At 35.3% G+C, this 12,527-nt stretch overlaps 2 protein-coding genes across 2 annotated transcripts; both read left to right on the top strand.

Moving 5' to 3' along the window:
- Window positions 1-1,459: 1,459 nt before the first annotated feature.
- Window positions 1,460-4,535, top strand: LOC145130721 (26S proteasome regulatory subunit 8 homolog A). Its single transcript, XM_079065496.1, has 9 exons — window positions 1,460-1,794; window positions 2,248-2,345; window positions 2,436-2,660; window positions 2,808-2,870; window positions 2,967-3,130; window positions 3,652-3,808; window positions 3,896-3,994; window positions 4,092-4,202; window positions 4,296-4,535. Exons 1-9 carry the CDS (start codon window positions 1,590-1,592, stop codon window positions 4,434-4,436), a joined length of 1,263 nt encoding a protein of 420 aa, XP_078921622.1. The 5' UTR covers window positions 1,460-1,589; the 3' UTR covers window positions 4,437-4,535.
- A 4,492-nt stretch (window positions 4,536-9,027) lies between these two features.
- LOC145133010 (EG45-like domain containing protein) lies at window positions 9,028-10,216 on the top strand. The gene is made up of 3 exons (XM_079067958.1): window positions 9,028-9,273; window positions 9,351-9,651; window positions 10,061-10,216. Exons 1-3 carry the CDS (start codon window positions 9,156-9,158, stop codon window positions 10,065-10,067), a joined length of 426 nt encoding a protein of 141 aa, XP_078924084.1. The 5' UTR covers window positions 9,028-9,155; the 3' UTR covers window positions 10,068-10,216.
- Window positions 10,217-12,527: the final 2,311 nt, after the last annotated feature.

Below are 12,527 nucleotides of genomic sequence, written 5' to 3'. Positions count from 1 at the left end.
CTCTAGAAAGCTCATAACTCAAGCATGACTTCATAACAACGACCAAGATGGAAACTTTATGGATCTATAACTCATATATCACTGAAAAGGGACATATCTAGGTCTATGGAGTCCTTTATGCTCATAAAGTCTCCACCTTTGGGGCTTTAACCCTAGAAATGGTCCATGAAGCACAAATCAAAATAACAAGGAAAGCTTTGAGCTTTATACCTCCAAGTGAAGCTCTTCCCTCTGTAGAACTCAGATCCAAGGCTTGCACTCCAACTTCTAGCCTTCACGAGAATCTCCTCTTCTTCCTTACTAACACACAAAGGCACTTTAGCTCAAAAAACACTCACACAAGCTTAGAACGAAGGTTGGCTCTCTTTTAGGGTTTCACTCACTCAAATGGTGGCTGAGGATAAGGCCATAACCTTCTTTATATAGGGCTAAAGTCTAAATTAGGGTTTTGCATCTGGGCCGGTTACGCCCAGCGTAACCTTGGTACGCCCAGCGTACCTCTAAGGGTCCGCGTCCATTTCAAGCGCATGAGTATGCGCAGCGTACTCTTGAGTATGCCCATCGTACTCATTTGCTACAACTTTTCACTCAAGGGCTAACTTTGACAATTTGACAAAAGAGAAGGGTTAAATAGCTGTACCTGAATTTCGGGATGTTACAACAACAGGTTTTGGGAACCAGGTTAGAGCTCCAGTTAGGACTCAAGTTCAATTGAGTGTAAGGTTGAGTGCGTATTCGACCCGGTTTGGACAGTGTTGTAAGACTACGGGGGTAGCCGTAGCATTCACCAACATTCAGATAGTATGGGAAGTGTTGTAAGACTACGGGGGTAGTCGTAGCTTTCATTAACAGTCAGGTGGTATGGAAAGTGTTGTAAGATTGCGGGGGTAGCCGTAGCATTCACTAGCAGCAGATAGTGTGAGAAGTGTTGTAAGTCTGCGGGTGTAGCCGTAGAAGTGGCTAATCAATGTCTGTGTGGAGCCTTTTGCGTCGTCTGGTTGTGCGATCGGAGAGGAGGTGCTCCGATTATAGTCTGGATGAAGGTGACACAAGGAGGAAGACCGGTGGTGGAGGGAGGAGCAGTCGACGGTCGGAGCGTTGAAGAGAATTCGATGGAGGCGTGAAGAAAAAAGAAACAGAAACGTGTTTTTTTTAGGTTAAGCACTTGTGAATACCTTAAAAGTGGCTAGTCAATGTCTGTGTGGTGAATATCTCGCGCAGACCTTTTTAGATTTACACATTTCGAAAAAACAAACAGTTTGCAAGGATATACGTATGTATGTGCTCTGCGCGGCGTAGACAAAAGTGATTGTGCATATCTGCAGCCAAAAAACAAACACCCCTTAGAGTAGGGAAATATTTTGGACTATTCTTTTTTTTTTTATGTTAAAAATAAAATGGGATTGCAATAAAAAGTTTATTTTAAATAAAATTTTGAAAGTCGGAGGACCCAAAACTCAAAATCTTCGTAGTCCCCAATTCTCTTGTCTTGCACATAAAGACATCGAATAAGAACTTCAAATCCCCGTTGATACACGAAAGCTATAACCTTCCAGATTTTCCGATCTTGAAAAAAGCAAGATTCTTGAATGGCGTCTGTGGAGGTAGCGATGAAACCAGCGGATTCAGGTGATAGAGACGAGAGCTGTTCATCGAGGCCTACAACAGCAAAAGCAGGTGAAGGTTTGAGGCAGTATTACTTGCAACATATCCACGATGCTCAACTCCAGGTTCGCCAAAAGGGTCACAATCTCAATCGTCTTGAGGCTCAGCGTAACGAGCTCAATTCTCGGGGTAGGTTTTTCGAATTCCCTAAATTGGTTTTTAGAAGTAGAACCCTAGGGGTAATTCATTTGAAGTCAGATGCTACTGTTGTGTTGTAAATTCTTATCGCGTTGAGGTCTTTGTGTGTTCTTGAGTATAATTCAGAATCGCGGTGAGTATCAGCGCAAAGAGGTCAATTCTTGAATTAGTTCTTAAACAATTTGAGGATTTTAAGAAAACACTCAGATTATTTGATTTGGATTTCAAATGTGTTGATTGATCTCACCATCTCCATATTACTTTTGTTGCTTGTTGAGGTAACCCGTTGTTAAGAAGTAAATGACCATTATCCATGGTAGAACGTTTGTTCTCTTGTGTTCATCAGTTGCAATGTTGTCTGTGTACAAGGCAATTTCACTGAACTTAGTATGAATACATTGCGTTTCAGGCAACTTATTTTACCTTTTATTTATCAAATTACAGTCAGGATGCTTAAGGAAGAGTTGCAGCTGCTTCAAGAGCCCGGATCTTATGTTGGTGAAGTTGTCAAAGTGATGGGAAAGTCAAAAGTACTAGTCAAGGTTAGAAGATGATGTTATTATCTGTTTTTATGCTTCTTGATATGTTTATACACTAATCTTTATATTGGGTTTTTACTCATTTTATTGCAGGTGCATCCAGAGGGTAAATATGTAGTTGATATAGACAAAAGCATTGATATTACTAAAATAACCCCATCAACAAGGGTAGCCCTTCGCAATGACAGCTATGTTCTCCATTTGGTTTTGCCAAGCAAAGTTGACCCTCTGGTCAACCTTATGAAAGTTGAAAAAGTTCCTGATTCTACATATGACATGATTGGTGGGCTAGATCAACAAATTAAAGAGATTAAAGAGGTTTGCTTAAGTTTCCTTTTTGCATTTCTTGAGCTTCAGTTTTCAACTATTCTGTCATTTGATAATTGATCCCGTTATTTAAAGGTTTAAATGCACATTTATGCAATAATGTTTCACCCTTTTCCCAAATTATTCTAAAAATTTCAGGTGATAGAACTTCCAATCAAACATCCTGAGTTATTTGAGAGTCTTGGAATTGCTCAACCGAAGGTATCTTTATATTTAATATCTCATGGTGCCACATAAGCATTTATATTATTATTCTATTAACTCTCTTTTTCTAACTCTCTTTCTTTCTCTCTCTAGGGAGTTTTGTTATATGGGCCACCTGGCACAGGAAAGACTTTATTGGCAAGAGCAGTTGCACATCATACTGATTGTACCTTCATTAGGGTTTCTGGTTCTGAATTAGTACAGAAATATATTGGAGAAGGGTCTCGAATGGTGAGAGAACTTTTTGTTATGGCCAGGTTTGCACCCTCATCTACTCTATTAGGATTTTTTGGCCCTTGGAACATTGAAATAAGAGTAAATTACACAAATGGTCCCTATGGTTTGGGGTAATTTGCGTGTTTGGTCCCTAAATTATTTTTTTAACTCAGAAGGTCCCTACTGTTTGTTTTTATTACGCGCTTGGTCCCTACTGTTTGTTTTTGTTACGCGCTTGGTCCCTGTCTTACCTAAAAAGACTATTATTTAAATAGGAAAAAAAAGGTGGGGTAGGTAAGGTAAGGTGAGGGGGTGGGGTGGGGTTGGGGGTGTGTTTATTTAAATAAATTAAAAAATCAAAGGCAAAATAGTCTTTTTAGGTAAGACAGGGACCAAACGCATAACAAAAACAAACAGTAGAGACCTTCCTAGATAAAAAAAATAAGTTAGGGACTAAACACGCAAATTACCCTAAACCATAGGGACCATTCGTGTAATTTACTCTTGAAATAATGACTGAAATCGATATTAAACCTTGAATGTTGAAATATTAATGGAATAGGGAACATGCTCCATCAATCATATTCATGGATGAAATCGATAGTATTGGGTCTGCTAGAATGGAATCAGGAAGTGGGAATGGTGATAGTGAAGTACAAAGAACAATGCTTGAGCTTCTCAATCAACTCGATGGATTTGAAGCATCAAACAAAATCAAGGTACTTTTTGCAACGCCAATTCAAGATTTTATAAAGATTGGTGTCCAATATTTAATTATTATTATTATTATTTTTTAATGTTTGAAGGTTTTGATGGCTACAAATCGTATTGATATCCTGGATCAAGCCCTTCTCAGACCAGGAAGAATTGATAGGAAAATTGAATTCCCAAATCCCAATGAAGATGTTAGTGTCACTATCTCTCACCTACTTTCTTTCATTTTTTATTTCATTTTTTATTTAACACAAACTTTTTTTTTCTTATTTATTTATTTATTTATAGTCACGGTGTGATATTCTGAAAATTCATTCAAGAAGGATGAACTTAATGCGTGGGATTGATCTGAAAAAGATTGCTGAGAAGATGAATGGTGCTTCGGGTGCTGAGCTGAAGGTCAATTCGTGACATTAATTTGAATTTATTTAATTAATAAAATTAATGAGAAACTATTTTTATTATTTTTATTTTGTTTTGTTTATAATATAGGCGGTTTGTACGGAAGCTGGGATGTTTGCTTTAAGGGAAAGAAGAGTTCATGTAACACAAGAAGATTTTGAGATGGCAGTTGCTAAAGTTATGAAGAAGGAAACTGAGAAAAACATGTCACTTCGCAAGCTATGGAAGTAATCTAATCTAGTCCTATGTGTTTGTCTGTATGGAGCTCTTAATGAAACAAGAACATGTCTTTTCTACCTTAATTCCATCAAACTAAATAATCAGACTTCATATCTTTGTTTTTTTTTTTTTTAAATTGTTTTGGACTACTAAAGATTTACTTTATATTTGCATCTGAAACTGTTAAAAGTTGATCCTTTGAAAACTAGTAGTTGATCTCTGGGAATTGTTTAAATTAAAACCTCTTTTTTTTTTCTCTTCCCTAAAAGCTTTAATTACACGTGACTGAATTGGATGGAGCAAGTTCTTATTTCAATTTTGTTTAGGACTAAAATTAAACAAACATGTCTCATTTGACTAGTTCAATATCTAATTTTGTTTCGGTTTTATTCACTCCGAATGCTGCCTAAAGGAGACTTGTTATCTTATGCTATGTTCAATCTCATGTTCCACAATAAATTTAGTTATTATTTATACATTATAATTTCCAAAACTTAAGATCCATAAAAGAATATATTATATTTCGGAAAATTTTGACTAAACAAAAAGTACATTTAGGACCAACTTTATATCCAATTAAAAGTGCATTCTAGATTCTGCCTTTTGGCTTTTTATACAACATATTACTTAAATTGCAATTCGGGACAACTAATTCCACCACTTATTCAGTAAAATAATGGTTATGCATTTTCGCTCAAGTGTTTTAAACTGCCAAAGTAACGTATGCAAACAAAGAAAATAGTTTTATCGTAGATGCTAGTGTGATATTTAAGCTAAGTTTTCAGTTTCTTGGAATGATAAAAACATATGCACGCATTGCTATGGTTGCCCATGTAATCTAGATAAGGATGTAGATTTTGGATATTTTGAGTGATATGATGAAAAACTACCTAATATTTGGTACAAAGCGAAATTTATTGAAATGTTGAAACGGTTGAGTAAGAATGTAAGATGATTGAGCAAGATCCAAGTGGACCGAATGTGCAAAATTCAATTGAAGCACACGATAGTAGTATAATGTTTATGATTGATGTTTTGATTATTACTTTTGTGGCTTTCAAACATTTTTTGTTTTAGTTATTTTGATGATGTTTAAGACCAAGTGTGTTACCCTAATTAGTTGAATGTCATTATAATATGTTTGTAAGGTTAATCTATCCTTTTGTATTATTTCAGTGTGAGAATGTGAATGAAAACAAATGATATGTTAGTGTTCAAAATATGTTACATAATGTTTTATTAGAAATACGTAATTAAACTACAGGCCTGCAAAACTTCCAAACTACAAGACTAATAATGAACTTCAAACAATTATATGTAACTTTCAATTAATTTATCGGTATTATCAGTTAATACAATTCGCTCCCAAAGTAGTGGAGTCACATGTTTGTCTTCGATTCTTTCAATTGACTTGATGAACTCTTATATATCTTTAAACATCATAGTCAAGAGCATTGTCATACGATGAACCACTAGTTTTCAAAGCTAGTTGGTTTCCAAGACCAATAATGAGGTCTCTATGTTGTGTAATAACTCTCGTGCACGTTTAAAACAAGAAATGGTAGCGTTGTCAACAAAACTTCGTTGTCTAGCCTCTATGCATTCCACTTCACATTGTAATTATAAAGACGATGCAACAGTGGATGTTTTCAACTCTGAAAAAACAATATGTTTTAACAACTATATTGTTCAAAAACATTTTACTGCATAAAACGCTTAGTAATTCGTGGAATTGTAGACATCGAATAACACAATCTAAAACTAGACTACTCTAAAATAACAGTCTTATCAAGACTTACCCAATCATAGTTTTAGAAGTATCGTCTATTTTAATTTGAGTTTTAAAACATTTTCTAACATTCGGCTTTATTATATATAGATTCCATTTTGTTTCCATAACGGATGCTTCTCTTTACAAATAAAAGTTAATTATGATATAATATAAACACATTAAATTATAAATATAATATATAGATATAACATATCATTTATCCGATTCAAGTCTAATTTTGACATTTTCAGAAGGTGAGTTATTATCTCCCCATCTATATAGAATACCTTTCTAAACAACACCAATTCATAGTGATCAGGTCCATCATAACAGTCTTCGTTTCGTAATTGTATAAGTTTCTATTTTAAAATATTCTTTTATTTTGGTTTGTATAGTTTGTATAGTTTGTATTTATTTAACAAAAATAAACAATTTGCTAAAACATAATACAATAAGAAGTTTGTTCATATTTAGTCATTGAACTTTTTTAGAGGGAAACAAACTTTTGATTTTGTTCACATTTAGTCACTAAACTTTTTTTCATTATCTATTTGCCACTGAATTATTGAAACTGTTCACATTTTACACTTATGACCGGTAACAACCGGTCATAAGGGTAAAATGTGAACAGTTTCAATAGTTCAGTGGCAAATAGATAACGAAAAAAAGTTTAGTGATTAAATGTGAATAAAGTCGAAAGTATGTTACCCTTTCAAGTCATTATCCATTTCATAATTGTTTTCGGTTACGAACCAAGTTTATCTTTTAGAGTTTGAAATTGATATTTCTTGGCTTTATAACCCAACTACAAATTTAAGTACAACATGAATAACCTAAATACAACAAAACACACACGACAAACCAATTTTATCAAAAAAAACTATAAAAAATTCAGAATAGTATGTCGCGTTACAAACTGACTTTATGCATTTTAAACTGTGATTTTTGGACTTTGTAACAACAATAGTGAAAATATAAAAACGTAAAAAAAAACATGGTTCAACATATGTTCCTCTATCTACGAATCCTCGTTTCTTGTCGTCAGAATTTTTAAAAAAATCCAAACCATCCATACGGAATGTGGGCAAGAGGTGTCATATTCTCTTTATATAGGAGAATTACATAAACGGATAAAGATCCGTTATTGGATCCGAACCATTTCGTTCCGGATTTGATGATTATTTTTAGGGGAAAATGACGCAACGGCCCTATTATGTATTTCGACTTTACCCTTTCAGTCCCTAAAATTATATTTTTGCCTTTGAAGGAAACAAAGTTGATGTCAACCTGCTTTTTTTGTCACTTCGACCTAATATACTAGGTTACATGCATTTAAAGTTGACGTACCTTCACTCTATATGATTTGACATGTTTTTATGACATGTTTTTAGTAAAAAAAAGAATAATAAAGTTTGGGCCTCTCTCTCTCTCTCTCTCTCTCTCTCTCTCTCTCTCTCTCTCTCTCTCTCTCTCTCTCTCTCTCTCTCTCTCTCTCTCTCTCTCTCTCAATAACCCTGGAATCGTTCTATTCCTCTAATGGAAATGAGAATTGCAAAGAGCATGGTGAAGAAAACCCCGAAAACTGATTTTGGAATTCTGACCGTATGGTAAAGACTTTCAACAGATTTTGAAGCATAAGCGATCATGAATGTGTACCCCAAGAACACATAGGTCAAAATGGCTATGGTTCCACCCAATTCCCCTAATGTCTCTTGAGCCAACAAAAATAAAGTTTTTTATTTTAAAAGACAAAAACAAAAAAAAAAAACAAGAAAAAAAAAACTTTAAAGATTAAAAAGGTAAAGTCTAAATACTAGAGCCGTTGGTTCATTTTCCTTTATTTTTAGTGAAAATGTGTTAAAATTAAGGGTGGTAACTCTCGATCCAACCCGTAATCCGACACTAACCCAACTCGAAAATAGACGGGTTTGAGTTGAGATTTTTGACCCGCCAACCCGTCAACCCGCCAACCCACCAACCCGTTTATTTTATGGGTTGGGTTGGGTTATATGTTTGGGTTCGCGGGTCAACCCGCCAACCCGTATATATATATATATATATATATATATATATATATATATATATATATATATATATATATATATATATATACGGGTTGGCGGGTTGACCCGCGATATATATATATATATATATATATATATATATATATATATATATATATATATTACATTTAAAAAATAGATATATTTAATTATTAATGAAATCTGATTTCTTTCCGTATTCATAATATTTCGTATCATTGTATTCCTTTCGTATTCGTATGTGGCTAGTCTGCATTTGCGGTGCCCTAATCAAAAAGGGAAAAAACACATACCGTCATTTTTAGATACTCACGAGTCACGAATGAAGAATGCATCAATTTTGTATAAATGTTTTCAATTTTCAATTTTATTTGGATGTTAATAACTTTATGAAATTACGTTGAAAACCTCTTTTTTGATGTTAATTACTTTACTCACTTTTTAACTTTATGTCGAAAAAACCTCATTTTTTAAAATGTGTTGCTTATTTATTAAACGGGCTATATTGGTTGGGTTCGACCCATTAACTTGTGAACCCATGAACTCATATACTTAAACGGGTTATATGGGTTGGGTTGGGTTGAAGTTTCCAACCCACCAATCCGTGACCCGCCAACCCATATATTATATGGGTTGGGTTGAGTTTATGTTTTCTGATCCGCCAACCCGAACTCAACCTAATTGTAAGGCCTAGTTAAAATCTTGTTATTTTAACAAATATCTTCTCGAAGTTCGTACATATTCCCAACTAAAGTGGTTGAAAGGTTTAATCACTTTATTGTGTAGACAACTAAGACGAGTCTTTTCCCTAGCATGGACGTTGATTTATCCAAATGAATAAGCCGTTGACTCTAATTTTATTTCATAGAATTAGTTCCACCAATTATCTTTATTCCTTCCTCTAATTTTCTAGATCCAATGAATCATCTTCCATGGCTGCAGTCGTCTCTCCCATGTCTCCTCCTCCTCCTAATTTTTTCTCATCCCTCCTATGGCGACGTCGGCACCGCCGCCCAATACAGTCCCCCATTCTTACGTAAGTTCTTCCATCTCTATCTATAATTACACAATCGCTACAGATTTTGGTGTTGAATCGATTGCGTGCTGAAACAGCCACGGCGTGTTACGGATATGATCCCGGGCAATTCCCGTCAAGCAATCTGTTCGCGGCGGCCGGCGATGGGATATGGGACAATGGAGCGGCTTGTGGGCGGCAGTATTTGGTGAGATGTATAAGCGCCGCCGAGCCGGGGACGTGTATTCCTGAGCAGGTGATTCAAGTCAGAATAATCGATTATGCACTTCAGACGGCTTCTCCGCCGTCGTATGACGGCACAACCATGGTTTTGTCCGACACCGCATTTGGAACCATCGCCAATTCCACCGCTACCTCCATGAACATCGAGTTTCAACAGTATGCTTCCCGATCTCAATCTCTTTATTTTATTTCGCCTAAAAAAGCTAATTAATCTTGATTTTTCTTTTAGATATTACCGTTGCATTAACTATTTATATTTGAACGTAAGATATTTGAATATTGAAACTAATTAAAATGCAGTTTTTGATTTTTCCAAAAAAGTTTTTTTTATATATATAAATTTATTATTTGTTCACAAGTAATTATTATAACTTATAAGTATTCATGTCTTCCGAGATTTATATAATGAAGATTTTATAATTAATGTTTTTTTATTAAAACATATGGTAAGACCATAAATTAAGTTACCATCAACATGAGTACTTATTAAATCGAATCATTGAAAATATTCCACGAGATTCTAGCTTTGATTAAATTTATTTTTAATTAATATTTTATTTTTCAGGATATGATAAAGTTTGAATGATGTTGAAGAAGTTGGCGTGTGAGAAAATGTGCAAAGAGTCTACCCCCTTTTTTTCGAGTTGTAAAAATAGATTAATAGTTGTGTTGTTCATTTTTTAGAATTAATGTTAATATTAATAAATATTGGATTTTTGCATGTGAAGAGTGAAGACGAATTTGTGAGGGTTGTCAATTGGTTGAATGATTGTTTAATAATACATCCATATGAGTGTAGCAATCAAAAGAGAATTTCTTGCTATCTTCCTATTTTGAAAGTTCTATTCATAGTCCAAGTTTATGTCTTTCAAATAACAAAAGTTGAAATTATATTAATTATTACAATAAACATTAAGAGATGGGGGCTCCTTGGCAGATAAACTGAATAACAATTACCGATCTAATAAAGTTAATAAACGATATTGGTGCGAAGATAGTTAATAAATAAAAATTATGTCTATTAGGCTAGACGGTGTGGAGTTCGGATAGCTCGGCAACCACCTCGGCAAACACCATGTCGTGCCCCTCAACATGGCAAAAATGGCAACTCTTTCGGCAATAAGTTACCGAGCTTTCTCCACCATTTCCTTCATTTGATTTTTTGACCAACCAATCACAATGCCTTTATTCTTTTTATTTTATTTTATTTTCAATTTTTTTTAACATGACAAAAATGACAACCCACGCCCAGTAAATTGACAAAATTTTGAAGCTGTGTGACAAATCTTAGGTAGCGCCTACGTAACCGTGGCAAACTTGACACCACTTCCTCTAGCCTTAATGCATGTGATATAGGTAACAAAAGAAAATGTTTTGTATATACAGTATTTGTTGGAAGCATGGTATTAGCTTTCTATGGTTAAAAGAATCTCTTTGTGCACGCGTTTGTCTACAATCTTTGTTGATTTTGCTTGTAGTAGTGCAAGGGGTTTTGTCGGACAATATTTTTTTTTATATGGGATCCTTCGGTGTTTGTCAAGAAGAAAATTGTATGTACGAAATATTTGGTCATAGTAGCAGATGAATGGGTGCTCTCTTTTTGTTCTCGTTTTATGAGTTACACTCCTCAAGATGATCAAAATAAGAGGGCGATATGAAGTTATATCATTTCTTTATGAATCGTAATCGTGGTTGTTATTATAAGTGACAGATCATCACAATCATCATAAAAGGAATGTGTATCATCATATATTACAATAGTGTACCATTCATAGCTCCTGTAATTACTCACTTACCTTCTTGTAGCCTATAAATGGGCACTCAAAGAATGTAATATGTAGCAAATTCAATTGCAATATTCTCTAAACCTTTTATGGTATCAGAGCTCTCTGAGCTCTGCTCGTTTGAGCCTTCACCATCCAAAAAAAAAAGTATGCCACAATCTCCCACTTCAACATGACCACCATTGTTGAAATCACCACACACACTCATTTTTCAATTAAGCTCACATCAACCAACTTCCCTGTATGGAGAAAACAGGTTCTGTCCACTTTAATCGACCTTGATCTTGACAAATACTTTGAGTCCTACTGAACCACCGCCAAAGACAATCGACGACATATCCAATCCACTATATCAGTCATGGTACCGCCAGGATCAAATTTTTCTTGGTGCACTTCTCGGTAGATTTTCAGACACTATCCAACCCATCGTCTCCTCTACAGAGCGCCCGTCAGGCATTCAAATGCTTGACAGACAGTTATGCTAGTGCCTCTTGATCCCACATCATCTCCTTAAAATCAAAACTCGCAAGGAACCCCAAAAACTCCAGACCAATGGTAGAATTTCTTCACGAGATGAAGGGAATCATTGATGAACTTGCCCTCGTACAAGCTCCAATTGAAGAAGAAGAAGACCGAATCGTTCACATCCTAACTCAATTAGGGGACGATTACAAGCACATTGATGTTGCCCTAAAAGTCAGGGATACACCACTCACCTTCTCTGACCTCTTCGCCAAACTTGTTGATTATAAACGATCGCTTCAAGAAATCATGTCGACGCCCACCATTGCTACCGTCAACCACACACAGAAGTGCTTCACTGGACGCACGAGATATGATTCCAGACCCAATCATCGGTCCAATAACTATGGTCCACGAAACAACAAGCCTCAAAATAACGAGCCTAATTTTAACAATAATCGTAACAATCTTTTTTGTCAATTTTGCAACATTTCAGGTCATGACACAAAAGATTGCAGAAAGTTAGCCCATTTTCTACGAGAAAGAAATATTACTATCTCATCGGGTTCCCAATCAACTCCCGTGGTCAACTACTTCACGGTTGCTTCTTTTAAACCAAATCCACCATGGATGTTTGATAGTGGGGCGTCTCATCATGTAGCCTCCGACAGATCCCCATTCCACACTCTATAAGATTTAGGAGGACCGGATGAAATAGTGCTTGGCAATGGTACAACTCTACCCATTTCTCAAACTGGTCACACATCACTTCCATCTCATTCTCGC

The sequence above is a fragment of the Lactuca virosa genome, chromosome 8, assembly GCF_052849685.1.
Source record: "Lactuca virosa cultivar CGN04683 chromosome 8, Lactuca_virosa_CGN04683_v6, whole genome shotgun sequence".
Taxonomy (NCBI): Eukaryota; Viridiplantae; Streptophyta; class Magnoliopsida; order Asterales; family Asteraceae; genus Lactuca; species Lactuca virosa.
This window is presented reverse-complemented; position numbering and strand designations above follow the sequence as displayed.